General features: G+C 38.3%; 1 protein-coding gene and 1 long non-coding RNA gene across 2 annotated transcripts; one reads left to right on the forward strand and one right to left on the reverse strand.

Annotated features, from left to right (window-relative positions):
• The first annotated feature begins 234 nt into the window (after nucleotides 1-234).
• NIPSNAP3A (nipsnap homolog 3A) lies at nucleotides 235-14,434 on the forward strand. Its single transcript, XM_027550429.1, has 6 exons — nucleotides 235-620; nucleotides 3,190-3,400; nucleotides 5,651-5,809; nucleotides 7,290-7,439; nucleotides 13,420-13,506; nucleotides 13,596-14,434. Exons 1-6 carry the CDS (start codon nucleotides 561-563, stop codon nucleotides 13,670-13,672), a joined length of 744 nt encoding a protein of 247 aa, XP_027406230.1. The 5' UTR covers nucleotides 235-560; the 3' UTR covers nucleotides 13,673-14,434.
• LOC113897616 lies at nucleotides 6,752-23,137 on the reverse strand. The gene is made up of 4 exons (XR_003512378.1): nucleotides 22,926-23,137; nucleotides 15,215-15,371; nucleotides 7,033-7,094; nucleotides 6,752-6,842 (listed from the first exon to the last, which is right to left on the reverse strand). It is a non-coding gene; the product is annotated as an uncharacterized LOC113897616 (long non-coding RNA).
• Between the last annotated feature and the right edge of the window lie 1,590 nt (nucleotides 23,138-24,727).

A 24,727-nucleotide genomic window follows, 5' to 3' on the forward strand; every position in this document is an offset into this window, starting at 1 on the left:
ACAACGTATGTTTATCTTTGAACTGTTCATAACTAGCTCGGTACCCCCATTCCTCTGAGCTCCTGAAAATTACAATGTAAATTATCTGGAGCCTTACAACTTCAGGCTGTGGGTACTGACGGGGAATGAAAATGCACTGAGAAAAGTGATGGCTTCCTGGTCACACACTCACGTTCCACACGCGCGCTTTTACGAATTAATTGTACGCAGGCGCGCAAGGAGACGAGGTGATGGGCCCAGACAAGTGGTACAGGAACGAGGACGTCAACATTCTGCTAATTCTAATATCATTTCTGACGCTGAGGATAAGAAGGTTTTAGAGAATAAACGGAGAGGGTCAGAGCTGACAACAAACGCTTTCGATCTCAGCTTGTGGAGGACGCCGGGCTGACGGGGCGCTCAGCCCCACCCCCTACCCCCTCTGGAGGAGGAGCCGACCCGCCCAGAGCCGGCCTCCCGCAGTTGTGCAGGCGCTGCTCCCTGCCAGTCAGGAAGACACAAGAAGAGGAATTTAAGGAAGAGTGCCGGCCGTTGCCCTTCTCAGCCCTCGAAGCCGCATCATGCTTGCCCTCCGAAGGAGCCTGACTAGGGCCCTGGCCGCTCCAACGATGGCGCCTCAGGTACTGGCCGCCGGGACTCGCCCAAAACGTTTCCTGGGGGAGGGGAGCAGAGGGCGAGGGCGTCTGCGGGGGTAGAGCACGGGCCGCGCATGCGTCAGTGGTCCCAGACTAGCCCGCGTGGTGCTGCACGAGAAGTTCTAGCAAGTCTCGGAATCCGGAGGCGGGGTCCCTGGGACGCGCGGAAGGACGAAGGGACGAGAAGACCCACTGCCAGGGTCGCCTAGCCTAGGTGCCCGTTGGTTGTGAGGACTCGCCTGAAGCGCCAGCTGCTGCGTCTTTGCGGACCCGCGAGGTTGCAGTTGCCGCATTGGGGCCTGTACTAGGCAGTGGTCCAGAGGCCTCTCTTACTATGCTTTGACAAGCCCCTCCAGACTGAAGGAGCAATAGAACAATTCTCCCCCTTTTAAATGAAATACACAACCTCCCAGCATTTTGCAGGCAGAGAACCTTAAAGAGAGGGCCCAGGGTTCGGGTGGTGGAGCATTTGCCCAGCTGTCACTGTCTCCAGAGATTGGTGCCCGAGTCAGCCACTGTCAGGAACCTCATAGCAAATATGATGATGACAACTTCATTTAATCTGGATTAGAAATGTACAAAATAGATTATTGTGATTCAGCTTTAACTGTCAGGGATTGGCCTATTCTGTGAATCTAACCAAGAGATTTTTCCTTTTGATGTTCAGGCTTTTACTTCCTTCTCAAACTGACTTTCTGGTAGAGACTAAAGAGAAACCACTGATGGCTCCTTCACTCGAGATTATCATTACAGCCTTTATCCTGATTCTCTCAACTGGGGCAGGATCAAGAATTATTCCTTAGAATTTTATTCTGTACTTTGACGTTATTAAATGTCAACCAGATGTTCTCTTATAAATGAATTGAAAGTCACTACTAAGGAGAATGAGCCCTAATTTAGAGAAAAGGAAGCACTCATGATTCCTCTCCCTGCAGTTCTAGTGGCCTTGCAACAAAAATCACTTCATGACCTCTCACAAATCACATACCCCTAGCTGTTAACCTTTCCCTGAGCTTTCCTATTGTATATTTCTTCTGCCAGTGATAATAAAATGTGTGCCGTTGATTACATATTTTGATCTCCAAATATGAATTCCCTGAAAAGTTGTTACATCTACTCCATTGACCCATTTTCTGATATCCGATATATTTTATTTATAATATTTTTAAACTATAAGTAGTAGGCAGCTTTTATTTGCTTAACATTGTGTTAGTAAAGTTTGGTAAAATGGCACCAAAAGAACATCTGCCAAATGCAGGGCCAGCTGCACTTGTTTTTGATGGCAAGCGTAGTCAATTGGGCAATAAGAATATGACTCATCATAGACTTGGAATGACCTCAAAAGAGATTATAATTAAGCCTTATACACAGTTAAGTAAAATATATGTATTATTGTGTTCGGTAAACAAAATATATGTCACAGCATGAAGCGTACTGCTTTCTTTGACATATCTGGTAGTCAAAATAAGGCCAAAATTCATCAATAGCTTTATACGTACCTAAACTATTTTAATAGATAATTCTGGTATAATCAACTTCAAGAAATGTGCACACATGCTAACAAAACTTAAATAGGATGGATATGTAAACTAGAATATGAGTGTGTGTGTATATTTGTGTGTGTGTGTGTGTGTGTATATATATATATGTGTATATATATATAGTATGTATTTATGAGCGACTGATCTGATCTGATCTGATGTATACACACAAACACATACAATACACAAAGCATTTCCTACTGAAAGTTAAGTTCACTCAGAGAACCAAATTAGAAATTTACATTGTGAGCATATGATTATTACAGAAGTAACTAATGGTTCTTAACTGATATTTACATCAACCTGCTATAATTGGGTGGATTAAATGCCCTTCTGCAGATTGCATCTGTAATTAAAACCTAGTAACTATTCAGACAATTCTGACACTGATTTTTTTTTCCTAAGGTTTACACAGGATATCACCATATTACAATACAATTGGCTAGGTCATAGTTTCCTGTTACGTTAGTTAAACTCCTGTCCTGTTTTTGACCAGTGGTCTACTTCATTGGATTTAAAAAATACTTTGATCTGACCAGGAATTTCCATTGTTTTACTGGCAATGAATTTTTGCCAGCAAACACATTTTCATTGTGCTAGCCAAAATACCTGTCTATTTAGAAATTGTTTTAAATGTTTTAACTCTAACACATATACTATTCAGTAAAGATGGAATATCGGATAAAAGGTAATAAACTATTTGTAAAGACTATTAGGATCCTAATTGTAGTCCTTTGGTAAAGAAAGTGCCCCAGTGCTTTCCTGTGAGCAGCTTCTCATGAAAAAGTGACTAATGGTGGACTCCCTCCTAGGAAACAGTAAGCTATAGAATGTTTAAAAGCGGGCATCTTTATTGACATATCTCTCAAATTCTATGGAGAGAAGACAACAGAAGTCCAAATAGATTATAAATTTAATGTGTGTCCCTTGTTTCCAGACTCAGATTTGGTTGTAACATAATATTATAAACCCTTATTTCCCAGAATATTTAAATTTTCCTTATCTTTCTTCAGGTGTGTTCATCTTTTGCTACAGGCCCCAGACAATACGATGGAACATTCTATGAATTTCGTACCTATTATCTTAAGCCCTCAAAGATGAATGAATTCCTGGAAAATGTTAAGAAAAACATTCATCTTCGGACAGTTCACTCTGAATTGGTTGGATACTGGAGTGTAGAATTTGGAGGCAGAATGAATAAAGTGTTTCATATTTGGAAGTATGGTATGAGTCAATGGCTTAAGCATTTAGTACAGATGTCCTTTCTGTTAGATATTACATGAGACTTAGTTCTTGGATCTATGTTACTTTAAATAACATACAGGTTAAGTAAAACTTTTAAAAAGCAATACCAAAAATAAATTCAGTGATTATTCTTCTCAACAGTACACCTAACAGCCCATCACTAGAACCTTTATATTGTGAACTAAACTTTAACTCTAAAAAAAAAAGTTTTGAGTGACTTATTGTAAAGATTTTTTATGAAAAATTTAAAGCAGTGATTGCAAGAACCCAAGTGGGTTAGGGTCATAAAGAAAAGAATTATTTTTCTTTATATTGAAGGTATATCTGGATCATTCACACATCTAGGGGACCTTAGGGAAATAGAAGTTGATAGGGGATTCCTGGATCCAGGAGATCCACTGGAGAAGGGATAGGCTACCCACTCCAGTATTCTTGGGCTTCCCTGGTGGCTCAGATGGTAAAGAATCTACGTGTAATGCAGGAGAACTGGGTTCGATCCCTGGATTGGAAAGATCCTTTGGAGAAGGGGACAGCTACCCACTCCAGTATTCTGGCCTGGAGAATTCCATGGACTCTATGATAGTCTATGGGGTCACAACGAGTCGGACACAACTGAGCAACTTTCACTTTCAGGGGATGATAGTTAACTTCAAACCACTTATCCACCTGTAAGATTCAATAATTCTGTTGTTTTCAGGACCACGTTTGATTTTTTTGTGCCCCCAGAGTTTCGAGGAATTCACTGTCATTATACTAGTCTATGGAGGTAAAAGAAAAGGGACTGAGTGAGTTCTTCTGATACTGAAGCTGACCAACCCCTGGTTTAGAAAAAGGAGAACGATTACAAGAATCCCCAGAATATTTATTGCTGCAGTATCAGATCTTTGTGAAGTCACATAAGGACTTGATGATACCTAAATAATTTTTGGAGAAGGAAATGGAGAAGGAATTCCCACTCCAGAATTCTTACCTGGGAAACCCTATGGGCTACAGTCCATGAGGTCATAGGAGTCAGACACAACTTAATAATTTCATTTAATGTCTGGTCATCAGTGTCCAAATAGTCATAAAGTAGTTTTATATGCAAAGGGCTTGCCAGGTGGTGCAGTGGTAAAGAATCCGCCTGCCAGTGCAGGAGATGCAAGAGAATTGAGTTCCATCCCTGGGTCAGGAAGATCCCCTGGAGTAGGAAATGCCAACCCACTCTAGTATTATTGCCTGGAGAATTCCATGGACAGAGGAGATGGGCTACAGTCCATGGAGTCACCAAGAGTCAGACACCACTGCGCATGCACTCTTACTCATTCTGTATTTAACGTGGCCATAGTTTAGGGGCTCTCCCTGTTGTAATAGAACAAACCCCATTAAAACACAGCTTATGCCTTTACGCACCACCAGTTGAATCATGTTCCACTAAGAAAATTACTAGTAACATCCTGTTATAACTTACATTAGCTCTAAGATAACTGTTATTCCTTATCTACACAGCATAAACCATAGAAGACTCTTTTACCATTAGTCTTAAAAGGTCCTATTACTAAATATAGTAGTTCTAGGCCCATATGTTAGTAACATATAGGTAACAAACAGGAGAAATAAGAATGGGTAAAAAAGAACGGGTAAAAAAGAATGGGTGACAAGTAAGAGAAGGAGCATTATTTCTTTAGAAGCTGTTCAGAGAGGCTAAAAAGCAAATCTTAACTTCATTTCATGTTAATTTAACTTCATGTTAAATTTAATTCAATTGTACTTTGACCTGACCACTCTTCACCATCATCACTAACAAAGAAAAAGTTGTTTTTCTAAACCAGCACTATAATTTAAATGCCTCAATAAAATTAGTAAGTATAGTTAACGTATATTGAGTACTCACTAGGTATCAAACACTCTGCTGTGCTGAGCTCATTTCATGTACTAATTCATTTAATCCTCATGTCAGCCCTGGAGTTAAACAGACACAGAAAGATTCAATAACTTACCTAACTCTCACAACTACCTAGTAAGTGGATAGAGCATATAAAGCTCATTACTGTATGACATTATCATTAATTGATTACATAGCTGCTTCTGCTTAAGACCATGAACAATTGGGAACAATGTTGGTATTGCCAGTAATATAGCACAGTTCTTATGTGGCCTTGATGAATGTTTATAAAATTGAATGAAACCCAGAAAAAGTAGAGGTAGTTTTAAATCAAACATTTTTATTTTTCTTACTCCTTCCTACAGACAATTTTGCTCATCGAAGTGAAGTTCGGAAGGCCTTGGCCAAAGATAAGGAATGGCAAGAACAATTTCTCATTCCAAATTTGGCTCTTATTGATAAACAAGAGAGTGAAATCACTTATCTGGTGCCATGGTGCAAATTAGTAAAACCTCCAAAAGAAGGTAAGTCCTTCTGTCTTACTCACTTTGAACTTTGATAGAGAAACTACTTAAGATTTTAAACTATAAAACTAAACTTCTGGTGGGAAAAACGAAGTTAATCTTTTGCTTAATATAAGAATATATGTTGATTGTTGAGATAAAAATAAATTGGAGCTCTTAATTTTAAAAATGAGCATTAAATAATGAACTATTTTTCCAAATTAGTATTGTACTGATGCTTAAAATTTAGCTGGTTATAGAAAAAGTTGACGTGGTCACTAAAGGTTGAGAATTTGGGCCTTGGGAACAAGGAACACGTGGATAAATGAGGGATAATGTATGATATTTTATCATAATTTTAAAATAATATAAACTTTTAAAAGTATCTTCTATAAATCACTATTAATCTCAAATCATTAAGTATAAATTTGCTTATAAAGCTGACTGTTTGGGGGGAATGAATTAACTGAAACTGCCAAGCTATATTACTGTAGTCTAACGTTTGTGTCTTCCTCTTTCTTATTTCTCAGTTTGAAAATAATTCCTAAAGATTTGTCTTCTTCCTGATTTCACTTCTTGCTGACTTAAAGAAATTATTACCTCAATCCAGTTTTAACCAAAGGTCAGATTAGAAAAAGCATAAACTAATTTAAATGATATTTTATTCCCCCCGTTATTCCCAATTCTATAGTGCATTTTAGATTACAAGAGATTGAAAAGTCTTATTTAGATCCTTATCTGAGATCCCCCTCAGCTTTTGGCACCATCTAAATGAACTACTGGACTTCAAAGATAATATCAAGTCTTGGTTCTCTTCCTCTGTGTTATTCATGATTCTTCAGTAACTTGCATGTTTTTCCTCTACTTCTCAAATCTACCAGTCCTGTGGTTTCTTTTTGTCCATCCACTCTATACTTCTGTCCAAAGGTAAAATGCTTTTCAAGTATTTACCTGGATATTTAGGAATAATAAAAAGCATCTCCTTTAGGGTTCATTTTCCCTCAAAAACTCTGAGGTCCATTGTTTGCCTGCTGTTGCTGGTAGAAGTGCAAACCTATAGGAGGCAATTATATAAAGCAAAAAAGTAGTGAAAGTTGCAAAGAAGAGTAGAGCTGTAAGAAATTGGAAAATACTTTCTTATTCATTTCTATTATGAAAGTGTAGATGCAGGCAGCTAAAAAGTCCTATTCTAAGTTCTATTTTATTAATTTTATAGGTTAAAAATATTTTAGATAATAACTTACCTGTATCTTCTAGTCCCTTTTTCTTTGTTCTGTACATTAAGCTAAAACAACTTGTCCTGAAACTGAAACAAAGACTTTCTAAACATAAAAGCACAGAAAAACAGTGCAAATTATTAATAAATATGTCTACATAAACATGTATATATGTGTGATCCTCCAAATCTATATATGTAGATTAGCTTTTCACCAGAACCAAACTAGACAGGACTACAAACTGTTTGAATGTGTTCTGTAAAATATTTTTCTCCCTATTCTAGGAGTCTATGAACTGGCTACTTTTCAGATGAAACCTGGTGGGCCAGCTCTGTGGGGTGACCCATTTAAAAGGGCAGTTCATACTCATGTCAATCAAGGCTACACAAAATTAGTTGGAGTGTTCCATGCAGAATACGGAGTACTCAACAGAGGTACAGTTGTCCATCTCCTCTATGAAATTACAAAGTATACTGTTGATCTACTGTTAAGCTCCTTGGGTCAGTTTGTTTCTGTTCTCATTATTGAGTATATTTTACTTTTTATTGCCAAATTATTAGTTTTTTTGTAATTTTAAGAGTTAAGTAAACCTGTTTTCAATCTTATTTAGAATATCAATACCTTATGAAGCCTTTTTCATATATTGACCTGCTCTTTTCTCTGATATATCAAAATGATAAAATTTTTAAAAACTGGAAAGAATCTCAAGAAATCACCTGTTCATCATTTTCTTAATGTACTTTTACTATTTTTTTCTAGTTTTATTGCAATATAATTGACATATAACCTTGTATAAGTTTAAGGTGTAGAACATAATGATCTGACGTATGGATATATTGTGAAATGATTACCACAATAAATTTAGTTAACATCCATCATCTCACATAGTTACAAATTTTTTTTTCTTATGATGGAAACTTTTAAAATTTACTGTCTTAACAACTTATTTATTTTATACATAAAAGCTTGTACCTTTTGTGATTTTTTTGAAAATAATATTACTTAACGTAGGGAGATTGTTTTGGGGTGAAAAGTAATACATAGTTATTATAATATTAAAAACACAGACAAACCCAAAGAAATAAATTAACCAATCTCTCACTACTTAGATACACATAGTATATATATCATACTGATTTATTTAATAAAAACATCTGTTTGGGATACTTAACTTTTAAAGTTGAAAGATACTCCAAACAGAATTTGAGTGGGTTTTTTTTTGTGTGTGGCAAACTCAGAAAATGTTTATAAAGTTTATCTGAAAGAATAACTGATTAAGGCTTTTAATATTTAAAAATCCATAATATCCAGTTGCTCATGTCTAATGGACATCTCAAACCTAACATATGCAAAAACTGACTTAATCATTCCCCAGAAATTCAGATTCTGTTAATATATTGTAAAAAAAGAAATAAAAAAGTTGGACTGTGCAAAAACACATGTTTGTCCCAGTTGAGAATACAGAAGAAAAGAAAAATTATGATAATTATTAAATGCCCATTTCATACCATACACTAAAATAAAATCAAGGTGGATTATAGATCTCAGTTAAAAACTGAATTCATAGAATTATGGAAACAAAATATAGATAAATTTATTAATATGTGAAAACAACATTTGTAAGCTAAAAACAAATGAAGAAACTATGAAGAAAAAAATAATCAACTGATGATTTTATTATTCAAAGGCTCAAATTTTGTGCATTTATGTGTGTGTGTGTGTATATATATGTGTGTGTGTGTTTATATATATATATATATATATATATATATATATAAAAATCCAAAAGAAAAGCTTATGCCAAGATGACATAGGTGACTAATATATATTAAAGATGCAGATTAAAACAATAATAAGATGCCATTTTTTACCTAATAAAAATGTATTAAAGATACAGTATTAGAGGAGCCAGGGAAAAACAAATACTGTTGTACTGCAAGGCTTAAGCTCGCCCTCCTCCAGTAATTTGGCAATATAAATAAAAAGCTTTACTATTTCAATTGTTTTTGCCTACATTCTAGGAAACATGAATGTTTTTACTTCTACAAGAAGGAAATTTGAAAGGACATAAAATACATAGTCATATTTAAATGATCAGATTAAAGGTTTTTTAAATCTCTAATTTACTATAATGAATGTGTATACTTTTTTATTTAAAAAACTACTGAAATGTGTGTACACACATCTTTTAATCTTCAATTCATGCTCAGTGTACTAGGAGTATGAAAATATAATATGCTGAGTATAAATCAGTACTTCACTTCTTGAGGATAGTGTATAATATATACACTGTATATTTGTAAGTGTGTTCAATTCAGTTCAGTTCAGTTCAGTCGCTCAGTCGTGTCCGACTCTTTGCGACCCCATGAATCGCAGCACGCCAGGCCTCCCTGTCCATCACCAACTCCCGGAGTTCACTCAGACTCACGTCCATCGAGTCAGTGATGCCATCCAGCCATCTCATCCTCTCTAGTCCCCTTCTCCTGCCCCCAATCCCTCCCAGCATCAGAGTCTTTTCCAACGAGTCAACTCTTCCCATGAGGTGGCCAAAGTACTGGAGTTTCAGCTTCAGCATCATTCCCTCCAAAGAAATCCCAGGGCTGATCTCCTTCAGAATGGACTTGTTGGATCTCCTTGCAGTCCAAGGGACTCTCAAGAGTCTTCTCCAACACCACAGTTCAAAAGCATCAATTCTTCGGCGCTCAGCCTTCTTCACAGTCCAGCTCTCACATCCTACGTGACCACAGGAAAAACCATAGCCTTGACTAGATGAACCTTTGTTGGCAAAGTAATGTCTCTGCTTTTGAATATGCTATCTAGGTTGGTCATAACTTTCCTTCCAAGGAGTAAGCGTCTTTTTTTTTTTTTTAAACTTTACATAATTGTATTAGTTTTGCCAAATATCAAAATGAATCCACCACAGGTATACATGTGTTCCCCATCCTGAACCCTCCTCCCTCCTCCCTCCCCATACCATCCCTCTGGGTCGTCCCAGTGCTCTAGGCCCAAGCATCCAGTATCGTGCATCGAACCTGGACTGGCATCTCATTTCATACATGATATTTTACATGTTTCAATGCCATTCTCCCAAATCTTCTCACCCTCTCCCTTTCCCACAGAGTCCATAAGACTGTTCTATACATCAGTGTCTCTTTTGCTGTCTCGTACACAGGGTTATTGTTACCATCTTTCTAAATTCCATATATATGCGTTAGTATACTGTATTGGTGTTTTTCCTTCTGGCTTACTTCACTCTGTATAATAGGCTCCAGTTTCATCCACCTCATTAGAACTGATTCAAATGTATTCTTTTTAATGGCTGAGTAATACTCCATTGTGTATATGTACCACAGCTTGCTTATCCATTCATCTGCTGATGGACATCTAGGTTGCTTCCATGTCCTGGCTATTATAAACAGTGCTGCGATGAACATTGGGGTACATGTGTCTCTTTCCCTTCTGGTTTCCTCAGTGTATATGCCCAGCAGTGGGATTGCTGGATCATAAGGCAGTTCTATTTCCAGTTTTTTAAGGAATCTCCACACTGTTCTCCATAGTGGCTGTACTAGTTTGCATTCCCACCAACAGTGTAAGAGGGTTCCCTTTTCTCCACACCCTCTCCAGCATTTATTATTTGTAGACTTTTGGATCGCAGCCATTCTGACTGGTGTGAAATGGTACCTCATAGTGGTTTTGATTTGCATTTCTCTGATAATAAGTGATGTTGAGCATCTTTTCATGTGTTTGTTAGCCATCTGTATGTCTTCTTTGGAGAAATGTCTATTTAGTTCTTTGGCCCATTTTTTGATTGGGTCATTTGTTTTCTGGAGTTGAGCTGTAGGAGTTGCTTGTATATTTTTGAGATGAGTTGTTTGTCAGTTGCTTCATTTGCTATTATTTTCTCCCATTCTGAAGGCTGTCTTTTCACCTTGCTAATAGTTTCCTTTGATGTGCAGAAGTTTTTAAGGTTAATTAGGTCCCAAAGCGTCTTTTAATTTCATGGCTGCAGTCATCATCTGCAGTGATTTTGGAGCCCAAAAAAATAAAGTTTGACACTGTTTCCACTGTTTCCCCATCTATTTCCCATGAAGTGATGAGACCGGATGCCATAATCTTCATTTTAGATACTTTTTGCTTCTCAGTTTAAATTTTTGTTTATATGAAGAAAATAATCAGATCCAGACTGCCTGGGTTTGAATCCCAGCTCTACCAATTAAAACTCTATGACCTTGAGTGAATTACTTAACCTCATTGTGCCTTACTTATTTTCCTCATCCAGAAGTGATAATAACCTGTACCTAAGGCTATTATGAAAACTAAACTAGTTAACACATGCAAAATTTAAACCAGGCCCAGCACCATAGCAAGCACCCAACAAATGTTAGTGGTAAATGTTCTTATCATAGATGTACATGTACTGCTGCTCTAATCAAGTTTATATCAGCATTGTTTATAGTAAGGAAATTTTGGAAACAGTGTTGTATGACCTTCTTTATGTAATACACATGTGATACATAATAGATATACATAAATAGAGCTAAGGTGAGCTCTGGGTCTTTGACCTGTGCTTGGGCACTTCCATTCCTCAGAGACACTGTCTTCCTGACCCTATCCACATTTACTTGTTGCCTCAGCCTAACGCACCCCATCTCTTCATTCTTGAAGACCTAGCCTTTGCATTGGAGGAGTGGGCCCAGCTCCTAGCTAGGCTCTAGTCTGCCTAACAGAGGCCTGTATTGAAGGTCACTGCTACCCTTTGCTTACAGCTTTCTACAGAGCATATAATATTACAGTGTAGCAAAGATTTGTCCATCTTGCTCTGCTGTCCTTTAGTCCATAAGTTGTGTCCCAGTCTTTGCCACCCCATGGGCTATATAGCCTGCCAAGCTCCCCTGTCCATGGGATTTCTCAGGCAATAATACTGGCGTGGGTTGCCATTTCCTTTTCCAGTGGATCTTTCTGACCCAGGGATCAAACCCACATCTCCTGAATTGGCAGGTGAATTCTTTACCACTGAGCAACCTGAGAAACCCATCAGTCTTGCTTAGTGCCTTGTTTATTGCATACATTTTCGAATGCAAGCATGCGTTTTCTTGCGTTCATTTTGAATCACTTTTCATTACCCATAAAATGACAGTATTCAGCCTTGAAAATACATTTATGGGTAGGTAGGTTGTTGAATAACCTCCTCTGATTATTGTTGTGTAAGTCAGCTTAAAAAAAAAAAAAGATATATAAATATGTGTCATATATAACTATAAATATATATTCTTATACATGTTTATATGTATTGTTATTGTTTAGTCGCTAAGTCATGTCTGATTCTTTTGCAACTCCATGGACTGTAGCCCACCATGCCCCTATGTCCATGGGATTTCCCAGGCAAGAATACTGGAGTGGGTTGCCATTTCCTTCTCCAGGGGATCTTCCCAACCCAAGGACTGAACCTGCATCTCCTTCCTTGGCAGGCAGGTTCTTTATCACAAAACCACCAGAGAAGCACATGTGTGTGTGCGTGTGTGTGTGTGTATGTGTGTAAACATAAACATGTATGCATACCTGTTATCATCGAGCCACTATGGAAGCCTGTGTGTGTGTGTGTGTGTGTGTGTGTAAATACAAATATATATGCAAAACTGTGGACAAGAGTTACACCAAGTATTAAAACAGTTTGTTCTGGGTGGTATAGAAATGCCTCGTACTTTCTCTTTCTCTGCATTTTCCTATATAGATAGTAGATATTATAAAAATTTATGCACAAGAACATTATCCCAATATTTCAAAGAATATTGAATTAGTGAAAATAATTTAATTGGCCAATAATAAGGGGTTGGGATGAAATGTTGTTACAAGAAGGAATTTCCATAACCATTAAAAATTAATGTTATTTCCAGAGGAAGTACAAATTGTTGATTTTTAAAAATCTGTTACTAAGACTAAGCATAATATACAGCAAGATCCTAATGTGATTTTACTCCCATTTTTTTAAAGCAAATGCACTTAATAGAATTTTTCCTTAGACACTTAATATCCTACTTTTTTTTCTTTCCATCACCCAAATATTCAATAGTAAGCACAACTTTTTTATAACCTTGCTTTTTTAAAATAAAGTTAACATGTGTTAGGAAGTTATACAATTTGGATCTTGGCCTAATTATGTCTTTAGCTGCATTATTTTACTTCTCTTTTCCAGCTTTTTCTTTCTTCATCTACAAAACTAGTTTGACTAATTATAAATTTCTCTCCCAAATCTCTGGCCCCTCTGACATCTTATCAGTAACATACTTAGCATTACCTGTGATAATCACTATTTTGATTGAAAGAATAGGACTTTCAGTTTCTGGTTAATGTTTCTGTCTCTTATTGGTAGTAACGCCACAGTCTTTAACATTTATTTCTGGTTTATTTCCGCAGTTCATGTTCTTTGGTGGAACGAGAGTGCAGACAGCCGTGCAGCTGGGAGACATCAGTCTCATGAGGATCCCAGGGTAGTGGCAGCTGGTAAGCTATTTCACTAGGAATGAGTTATTCTTACAACAAATCGTATTTAGTCAATAACTTTATATGCCTTCTTACAAATTTATTTCCAGTTCGGGAAAGTGTTAACTTCCTTGAGTCTCAGCAGAATATGCTTCTGATTCCTACATCATTTTCACCATTGAAATAGTTTTCCAGTGATATACAGAGCATTTCATGAACTGTCATAAGATGTATCTGCTATTGGTGCTTAAATTCTCCCAAGAGAGTCTCGCTTTATTTTGAAGGAGGTGGTAAGTTAATTTGCTGTGTCCTTTGCATATTTAAAAGCTACATCTGTCCATTGTCACTACCACTTCAGGAAACAGTCTGTTCATTTTCCCCTTGGCATTTTAGTATCTGTCATATATTAAAACTATTTGCCTTTACTACCAGATCTTGATTTTTCATTTGTTTGAGAATATCTCTCATTCTCTCTTTTGATAACCCTCTGCTTTTGTAGCATTTTCTTACATTCAAATGATTATTACATTTCCATATCTATGATAATATCTTTAAATTATTTGTATACATTATTACCTTTTTCATCATGTCTGTTTTTCTGAGATTTTTAAACGTTTTTGTCCAGTCAGGTTTATTTTATAATATCAAATGGGGTTCATAAAAATATTAAACATATTTCTTTACTATGGAAGAGTACAATGTTATCTGTGTCATCTGTATTAATAATGTTTATCACATTAATTACTTACTTGGAAAATGTTCTTAGGTCCTGGTATTAAACATCATTGATGAATCATTGGTTTATATGCTGCAGTATCTTCATTTATAGTCAGTTTACTAATTTTTACTTCATTTTGGATCACTTTTAATAAAGATATTTGGTCATCTGTTTTAATGAGATATTTTTGCTTATGGAAATGTTTGCCCTAATAAAAGTCTACATATACAATCTGATTGTTTTTATTGTGTTTTATATTTTTATCCTCATTTCTGGAGCTATTGTTGTATTGCCATAAGGTAATGAGACAATAATAACGTACTATCTTTATTGTAAATATTAAGTCACCTCAAGTAAATACCCTGCTAGTAACCTTAAAAGAATTTCTTCAGTACCGTCACAGGTAATATAATATCTTCCTGCAAACAAATTTAGTGTTTGAGTGCCTCAGCCTTCTTAAACTAGATTTGGTACTACCAAGCTCTCCTGGTAATCTGTACTTACAGCTATGTTATTTAATGTTTCTAACACATTGCAAAAAGAATATAGTAAATTGTGAATTAGCTCTCCATGGGGAAACTGAAAAAACAGGGAGCTCGATCACCTCTCAGTTACCTGGTCCTCAGGAATTTGGAGGACAGATGAGTTTCCTAGTAAATCAAAGAACACCCTGACTCTGAAGTTTCAAATCCATCAAACATAGTAGAAGCATTAGCTTTGAGTTTTAACTGAGAGTCTTCCACCTCAGCTTCTTTGAAAGGTTCTCAGGGAATGAGGTGGTAGTTGTATTAACTGCCATCCATGTGGACATATTTGCTCTGGTGTGAGATCAGCTCTGTTTTTAATGCCGTGTTGGGTGACATGAAAGTTTACAGCTCTGTTTACCTTTTCTTCTTTCGTTCATCTTTGGATAACTAGAACACTTTCTGCTGAAGGCCAGAGGCTCTTTTATTCATCCAATCTAGAGCCCTGATGGGGGTTTATGAAGTAGCATCAGACAGGTGGTCTTACCATGTCCCAGACAAATTTGGAGAGCCAGTCGATGACAGGCTTCACTCCAGTGATGAACTGCAGGTGCTTCACTTTGCTGATGAGCTTCTGGATTAGGAACACAACAAAGCTGGCTGGGAAGAAGGATGTTACAACAGTGACACAGATGGGCTCTGTCCTGCGAAGAGAAAGTTAATGAGGATCTGAGGGATCACTGATGCAATTAAGAACTCACTAGAGGCGGAAATACACATGCACACATGTCTATCTGAAGAATATCCCAGGGATATTCTAAAAACACCTGCTCAATAAGTAAAATTATTTTATTCAGAGTTAAAACATCATTTTCAAGTCAAAAACCTGACAGCTTTGGCAAATGCAAAACTGATTTCTCTGAGTCCAATACCAAAGTGAAACTATTGAAAGAGGTCTGAGAGGGAATTCCCTGGGGGGAGCCCAGGTTCCATCCCTGGTCTGGAATGGCCTAGCCCAAAAGTGAATAAATAGATACATAGAATAAAATTTTAAAGTTCGAGAGTTTCAAAACTAACAGATTTGAACCACCAATGTCTGATGATGGTTCTGTTTGGTTCACTGTTTTTTACCTTATAAGAGCAGTAAGTTGTAAATTCTCAGACACAAAGGACTGCTTTGGTTTGAAAACTTAAATGTAGAAATATTAGTGTGAAATTACCCAAATAAGTTAAATTCTTCTGGCTGTAAGTAAACTGGGAAGCAGAAACATACAGCATATTCAGTTCAGTTCAGTCACTCAGTCGTGTCCAACTCTTTGCAACCCCATGAACCGCAGCACGCCAGGCCTCCCTGTCCATCACCAACTCCCGGAGTTCACTCAAACTCAACGTCCATCGAGTCAGTGATGCCATCCAACCATCTCATCCTCTGTTGTCCCCTTCTCCTCCTGCCCTCAATCTTTCCCAGCATTAGGGTCTTTTCAAATGAGTCAGCTCTCTGCATCAGGTGGCCAAAGTACTGGAGTTTCAGCTTCAACATCAGTCCCTCCAATGAACATCCAGGAGTGATCTCCTTTAGGATGGACTGGTTGGATCTCCTTGCAGTCCAAGGGACTCTCAAGAGTCTTCTTCAACACCACAGTTCAAAAGCATCAATTCTTCAGTGCTCAGCTTTTTTTACAGCCCAACTCTAATCAAACAGAAACAAAAATTCTAACAGATGCCTGTTATAAGAACAGTCTTATACACCCATTATGCATGGTCATATAATATTCCTAGTGACTACACTGATATTTTGTAGAAGATAAGCAGAAACACTAATTGCCATGCTCCATGAAGCAATATAGGATCTACACTTTCAAGTGTTAACTAGAGCTCAGTCTGAACTGGTATAAGATCACTAAATGCCAGTGATGACTTTCTACTTAAAGTCTTAAATAATAAACTGTTAGGTGATCCTGTTTACCTGTCAGCTACTCACGTGTACTATGTACTCACTGAAACAATACTTATAAACATATGGAAACACTTAATGGGGAGAAATAACAGTTATGGTACATACGTCCCTTGATATTTCAAGGGATTGGTTTCAGGACCCTGGAAGATACCCACATCTACAGTGATCAAGTCCTTTATATAGAAGAGTATACTATTTGCATACAGTCTATGTACACCCTCCTTAGATTTCATCATCTCTAGATTACTGACAATACCTACTAAAATACAAATGCTATGGAATTAGTTGTACATAAAATGTAAATGCCAGGTAAATAGTTGCCTGTGGGCAGCATATTCATGTTTCCTTTTTTGAACTTTCTGGAATTATTTTTAAATGTTTTTGATCCGCAGGTAGAGAACCTGGTAAAGTGGAACACACCAATGCATACCAACTGTCTACTCCAACACTGGATTACTGGGGAGTATTAAAATAAATGACCCATCTCTGAATGACTTCGTTACCTTTGGCTCTTAGCCTCTCTCAGTTTGTTGGTCGCTATTTTTGTTTTAATCTGTAAAATGGAAATATCAGCTTCACAAAGTGAAATGAAAGAGAACAAGAAAGAAAAAACTAAGTACAAGTCATTAATACACATGACAGCTCCTACATGAATTTGATGTACTCTTATCTGTGAAATAGGTATCACTGATGTTCTCTGAAATAGAATAATAAGATATATGGTTTGAAAATAATGTTTAAAAAAGAATGTTTATTAGAAACTCTTAAAATGAGAAGGGCAGCTAAATAGAAATGATGAAAGAATTAACCATCCAAATTAGGGCCTAGCTCTCATTGAAGAGGTAATCACAAATGAAACTAGTCACATGAACCTACTAACAGACCTCATTCCACACCAACAGGCTCAGGACCCTTATTCAATGAGAAATACCATGAGATAGAATTTATATTGAGGCAGCCTGTAAAGTTATGACTTTTCCCTAACTATTTTCCATGTTTATTTGTGGTAAGTGTGAACTTCCAATGATTCCAAAAACTTGGGTAAATTGGGAACTATATTTTTTAATGTCCAGTGTCTATATAAGAATAAAATTATCGCAAATATAAACTACTTCAACTAATGCCATTAAGTTATCTTCAGAAGACAGCACAATGATTTTGAGGGAATTTTAATCTAAGTAGTGCTGCTTTGCTATAAACAATGTCTCTGCCAACCTTCACAAGAGATAGAAGGAACCCTTGGCAATATCCTGAAGGACATAACAAGGGGCAAAAGAGACAACGGGTCCCATGGATTTGGATACATCCTATTGGCCCCTTGCATTATTAATACTCTGGTCTGCCATAAAATGTTGAGAATAATAAAGCATAACAAATTATAAAGATGCTGTAAAAACAATCCATGATGGTCAAGTAAAGATAAAACTAACAAGTTAACTGATTACTCAACTGATTTAAAATAAATGTAAACAACTAGGGTTTAAAATCTGGCCTTAAACACTGGATGTGCCACTTAGCAGCAGTCAAAATGAGAAAATTACTGCTCTTTCAGAAATTCAGCTTTCTCACTTGGAGATAAAGCTTAACTCACAGGGTTTTGAGGATAATTAAAACCTGTGAGAAACAGGAAACTTTCTTAGCACTTAGCAATGTTTTCCTTCTATAACTTGCAGTCATGGATTTTACTCCTCACTATCTGGTAAGTACTATCTCCTTGGAAATTCTCTGTTCTGCTGACTAGATGCAGTTGATGATGGGGCTCTAAGGATGGAAGAGTCACAGAGTAGAGAGTACTGGGTCATTAATTCACCATGTACAGAAGAGCTACCTGCCAACTAGGAAAACCCATTTTAGATCTTAAGGATCAAGAAATAAAATCCTATTATGTTTGAGACATACATGTTGGTGTCTATTTATTATAGCAGTTTAGCATATCCTATTTAATACATTCTTGAAAGGTTGAATGACATTCTAGATTACCAGATATAACTGACAGTGTCAAAACTAGTCTTAAACAAGTAAATTATGTGAATAATATCAATCAAAGACCGAGATAGTCAGCATTCTACCTTCCTCAGCCATAGGAAATTGGCAGTAAGGCTTAGAACTCACAGATGGGACTCTGGAAGATTCCTCATGGGGGTAATTGGCTAGGCTAAGAGAAATGACTTGCACATTGTAACAGTGAGGCCATTTCCCGAGCACTGAAATGATCCAGTCAGAAAACCCTACAGTGAGGACCACTGTTTGACAGCCCCTTTCCTCCAGGTACTCAAAGAGCTCTCAGCTTTCTGTCACTGTCCAAAATGTGAACTGACTGACAAGGATCACAAACATAAAAATATTATAGGAAAAACCCAGTATCAAGAGAGAAAAGAAATCAATGAGAAAATATAATAAAACTTGAAAGAAAAAGAAATACTGCAGGAAGAAGGCCTTAAAGCAATGACTAAAATAAATGCCTGTAATTAATGTCCAAGATACAGAAATATTTAAGCCATGAAAAAAATATTATTTTAAAAAAGAAAAAAATATTCTGGGGAATATCAAGAAAGTAGACATTTAAAATTCAGTAGACAACTCAGAAGATAAAATTTCAGTACTTAAAAAAGTAGAGATATAGTAGAAAAAATGAGAAGATTAAGTGGAGGCAGAATGTTTCAATCACAGAAGTTCCAGAGACTGGCAAGAGAAGGAAAAACTCCAAGAAACACAAATACTCTGGGGCCTGTAGAGTGCCCAGATTAAGAGGGTACACTGAGTGAACGACAGTGGATCAGATCATAGGTTTAAACAACTAGAAAATGATTTCTCATGTAAAAAACAAGTACAGAGACAGGCAATACAGGGCTCCTAGTATGGTGTTCCATGATGTCAGAACCTAGGCTGCTTCATCATTCTGCTATCTTCAGCATGTGGTTTCCCCTCATACTCCAAGAACTCAAGACATTACATCCAATTTCAGCAAGCAGAAATAAAGAGATGAAGAGGGCAACAACCAACACTGCTTTAAGATCGGTACAGTAGGTCATAAATGCATTAACACATCCCACTGGCCAGGACTTAGTCACATGGCTGCAATGACTGTTGCACATGGCTGCAACACATGGCTGTTAGCACATGGCTGTTGCTAACTTTCAAAAAAGGTGGGGTGTGAGAAGAATTGCCATTGAAAATAGGTACCAGTCTATGTTACCTCCCTTCAGCACTTTATATACGACTTGTTTTTTTCTCATATCCTACTTGTTTTTCCTCATCATATTTACTAATACCTTCCCTTGTTCACCTGGGAAAGAATCCACCTGCAATGTGGGAGACCTGTGTTTGATCGCTGGGTTGGGAAGATCCCCTGAAGAGGGAATGGCTACCCACTCCAGTAGTCCGGCCTGGAAATTTTTATGGACTGTATAGCCCATGGAGCCGCAAACAGTTGGACAGGACTGGGTGACTTTCACTTTCAACATATATTTCCTTCATTTGTTCACATGTTTCCTCTAACCTGAGGAAACCAAGAGGACACCAACTTTGTCTTTTGTTCAACTTTGCACCCCAGTTTTTGGAAAAGTGCATGAAGAATAAAAGAATTTAAGTAATACCAGTTGAATGAGAGAATTGAGAATTCTAGAGGGAAAAAGTCTAAGAAATTAAAGATCCAGTCCAGGTACAGATGACACTTTTTATCTTGTTTGATTAGATACGGATGCCTATCAACTAGAAAACTGACCCATCATCTTTGGGATTACTAATTTTAAAAGCCTCCCTTCTTCTGAACACAAGATTCAAAAGTCTTTGCAAACGCACAATCAATACAACCACAGACCATAGCCCTGCAGTAATTCCATAGCCTTAATAGTATATCACTTCAGTGTGTGCATAAATGTAATTATTGTGTAACTGGATTTAGTTATGTATTATGTGTCTAGTTATGTGTGAAACAAGGTAATGTAAAAATAAAAGTGTAAACATCAATACAGTATAAAAGTAACTATTCTTAATGTGATTAATCAGATGAGGGAAAGGAAGTATATTTGGGTGGAGTGGTATGTAACAGACCTAAATTAATTTCCAGCAATAGGAAATATGTATAACTGAAAATATCAAGAAGCACCAGGAAGTGTATATAATTCATAAAAAGGGAAAAGAGCATTGAAAAAACAGCTGAAACTTATGAAAGGGGTTACCCTGCGGGCCAATAACAGGAATAAGGACAGCATCACAGGTCTGTTCCTTTTTTTTTTTTTTTTTTTGGCTCCTGTTTTCAAAGCTTACAAACTACTTGATTTCAAAATATTAATCTATAAATTTAAATTTTCATTATCTAGATCGGTGCCCCCATTCCTCTGAGTAACTGAGAAATCCTCTCTGTAATTAGTGCTGAATAAAGTTAGACTGGAGGTGGTGACATGGAGAGAGAATGCACTGAATGAAGAGTGAAGGCTCATTGATCTTTATCCACACATAAATCACCAGAGTAAAAATTAACCCTGGTTCGATGCATGATACAGGATGCTCGGGGCTGGTGCACTGGGATGACCCAGAGGGATGGTATGGGGAGGGAGGAGGGAGGAGGGTTCAGGATGGGGAACACATGTACACCTGTGGCGGATTCATGTTGACGTGTGGCAAAACCAATACAATATTGTAAAGTAAAAAAAAAAAAATTAACCCTGGCAAACACGACCCATATTTTAAATGCAAAGTATTAAGAATGCTCAAACTACCTCACAATTGCACTCATCTCACATGCTAGCAAAGTAATGGTCAAAATTCTCCAAGCCAGGCTTCAACAGTACATGAACCATGAACTTCCAGATGTTCAAGCTGGATTTAGAAAAGACAAAGGAACCAGAGATCAAATTGCCAACATCCACTGGATCTTTGAAAAAGCAAGAGAGTTCCAGAAAAACACCTACTTCTGCTTTATTGCCTATGCCAAAGCCTTTGACTGTGCGTATCACAACAAACTATGGAAATTTATTCAAGAGATGGGAATACCAGACCACCTGACCTGCCTCCTGAGAAATCTGTATACCGGTCAAGAAGCAACAGTTAGAACTGGACATGGAACAACAGACTGGTTCCAAATCGGGAAAGGAGTACATCAAGGCTATATATTGTCACTCTGCTATTTAACTTATATGCAGAGTACATCATGAGAAATGCTGGACTGGAAGAAGCACAAGCTGGAATCAAGACTGCTGGGAGAAATATCAATAACCTCAGATATGCAGATGACACCACCCTTATGGCAGAAAGTGAAGAACTAGAGCGTCTTGATGAAAGTGAAAGAAGAGACTGAAAAGGCTGGCTTAAAACTCATTATTCAGAAAACTAAGATCATGGTATCTGGTCCCATGACTTCATGGGAAATAGATGGGGAAACAGTGGAAACAGTGACAGACTTTATTTGGGGGGGGGGGGGGGCAGGGCTCCAAAATCACTGTAGATGGTGACTGTAGCCATGAAATCAAAAGACATTTGTTCCTTGGAAGAAAAGTTATGACCAACCTAGATAGCATATTAAAAAGCAGAGACGTTACTTTGCCAACAAAGGTCCATCTAGTTAAGGCTATGGTTTTTCCAGTGGTCATGTATGGATGTGAGAGTTGGACTGTGAAGAAAGCTGAGCACTGAAGAATTGATGCTTTTGAACTGTGGTGTTGGAGAAGACTCTTGAGAGTCCCTTATACTGCAAGAGAAACAACTAGTCCATCCTAAAGGAAATCAGTCCTGAATATTCACTGGAAGGACTGAGGCAGAAGCTGAAACTCCAATACTTTGGGCACCTGATGCAAAGAACTGATTCATTTGAAAAGACCCTGATGATGGGAAAGATTGAAGGCAGGAGAAGGGGATGACAGAGGATGAGATGGTTGGATGGCACCACCGACTCAAAGGACATGAGTCTGAGTAAACTCCGGGAGTTGGTGATGGACAGGGAGGCCTGGTGTGCCAGTGCACGGGGTCGCAAAGAGTCCGACACGACTGAGCGATTGAACTGAACTGATGACACGCACAGGAATCCATACTGCCTTCCCAGTTATCTTACACACTTGCATTTTACACGAACTTTTACTAATTGTACACAGGTGTGCATGGAGATGAGGTGAAATTGAGCTAACTCTAAAGTCACACAGTTGTCACTGGGGGTAAGATCCGTCGAAGGAACAAAAGGACACCAAGGGGTCAAGACCAACACCAAATTCCTGGCTCTGGGCCAGAGGCAGATGCCTCCCTGACTAGGCTGACCTGCCGCCCAGTCCCCACAGGACAAGCGGACCCACCCCGAAGCTTCACCTACCCTGATGCAGGGAGCACCCTGCCAGCCAGAGGTCACAGGAGGAGGAACATGAGGGAGCATACCAGCCGCTGCCCTCCTCAGAGCTCGAAGCCTCAACATGCTTGCCCTCTAGAGAAGGCTGACTAGAGCTCTGGTCGCTCAGACACCGACGCCTCAGGTACGTGCCGCGGAGACACCCACAGAGATTCCTGTGGGAGGGGAGGGGCCGGGAGAGTCTTCTGACGTAAGCGCACGGGCCGCGCATGCGCTTACGAGCCAGAGGCCAGGAGTCTGCGAGTTCCATTCGGCAGTGCAACGTATAGTGCAAGTCTCAACCTTGGGGTTAGGGACCCCGGGACGCCTGGGATGAGGGAGGAAAGGGTGGCGTCAGAGGAAGACCCTCTGCCAGGATCGCCTCGGACCGGCTTGCAAACTGCCATGGACAAGAAGCTTTTCTAGCCTCGGTGCCCAGCGGCCCTGAGGACACCCCTGAAGGGGTAGCAGCTGCCTTCTTGCCACCCCTAGCGGTGGCTGTCGCCTCAGTGGCCTGAGACACGTTTTCATCCAGCCTCTTGACTTGTCTTTTGACAAGCCCCTCCAGACTGAAGGGGGAAGGAGAAAAAGGTCAGCCAGACGATGGCAACAGAACTGGCCTCCCCGTTTTAAACGAATACACAACCTCCCAGCATTTTGCAGACAGAGAACTTTAAAGACGGGGCCGGGGGTACAGGAGATGGGGCATCTGCTCAGCTGCCCCTGTCTCCTGCGGTCAGTGCCCAACTCAAGCAGGGTCAGGAACCTCACAGGACATAAGATGACAACCTCATTTAAACTTGAGAAATGTACAAAATACACAGCTTTAATTGTGGGGAATTGGACTAATGCGTGAATCTAACAGATTTTTCTCCTTTTGATGTTTAGGTGTGTAGTCCTTTCTCAAAGGATAGGGGAGGAAGGGGATTTACAAAGAGACAACCTTCTGTAAAAACTGAAGCAGAGCCATCATGGTCCCTTCACTTAAGATTCACCATATAGTCTTTACCCTGAGTCTCTCTACTGGGGCAAAGCAAAAAAGTATCCCTCACAATGTTATTCTGAATTTGATTTTACTAAGTGTTGATCACATGCTATCTGACAGGTGACTTGGAAGTTACTGCTGCTGAAAATGAGCCCCAACTTAATATAAGGGAACTTGAAGTACTCATGATTCTTCCTCCAGGACAGTTCTGGTTCCTGCTGTGCAACAAAAATCACCTCCAGGCAAGCACACAGACTTACCTCACAGCTGTTTAAGTTTTCCCTGGGCTCCCCCTGTTGAAAATAACAAAATTATGGGTGCCTTGTCCATATATTTGTTTTCAAATACAAATTCCTGAAAATCAACTGAAAAAGCAATAGTAACAAATAACCTACTAGCTCATTTTCTGAGGTATTTTATTTATAATACCTGTTAAACTATTATACCAAGAAGTTGTTTATTTGTGTAACATTGTCTACTTTTATTTGGATAAAATGACACAGCAAACATGTCCACCAAATCAGGGAGTAGCTGCAGTTGTTTTTGGTGGGAACACCTCCTCTCATTGTAAGCTTAGGCTTACACTAGGAACTTAACTTGTAGCACTAGGGTACTAGGGCATAGGAACTAGGCACTTGGGCACTAGGAACATAACTTGTAGCAGACACAAGCAGAATGAACTCATATTATAAATAGGACATTATACATAATTAAATCACATACATAGGCAATTGTGTGTCAAAACCAAAAATATATCGGTGAAAGGAGCCTACTGGTTTAATCTGACATATCCCCTAGACAACAT

The sequence above is a fragment of the Bos indicus x Bos taurus genome, chromosome 8 (assembly GCF_003369695.1).
Source record: "Bos indicus x Bos taurus breed Angus x Brahman F1 hybrid chromosome 8, Bos_hybrid_MaternalHap_v2.0, whole genome shotgun sequence".
Lineage (NCBI taxonomy): Eukaryota > Metazoa > Chordata > Mammalia > Artiodactyla > Bovidae > Bos > Bos indicus x Bos taurus.

Excerpts from the sequence above, each read along its gene's own strand:
- NIPSNAP3A (XM_027550429.1), top strand. The coding sequence starts at position 561 with ATGCTTGCCCTCCGAAGGAGCCTGACTAGGGCCCTGGCCGCTCCAACG. Across the intron at positions 621-3,189 it reads CTCCAACGATGGCGCCTCAG|GTGTGTTCATCTTTTGCTAC; the intron begins GTACTGGCCGCC and ends ATCTTTCTTCAG. Across the intron at positions 5,810-7,289 it reads AGTAAAACCTCCAAAAGAAG|GAGTCTATGAACTGGCTACT; the intron begins GTAAGTCCTTCT and ends TCCCTATTCTAG.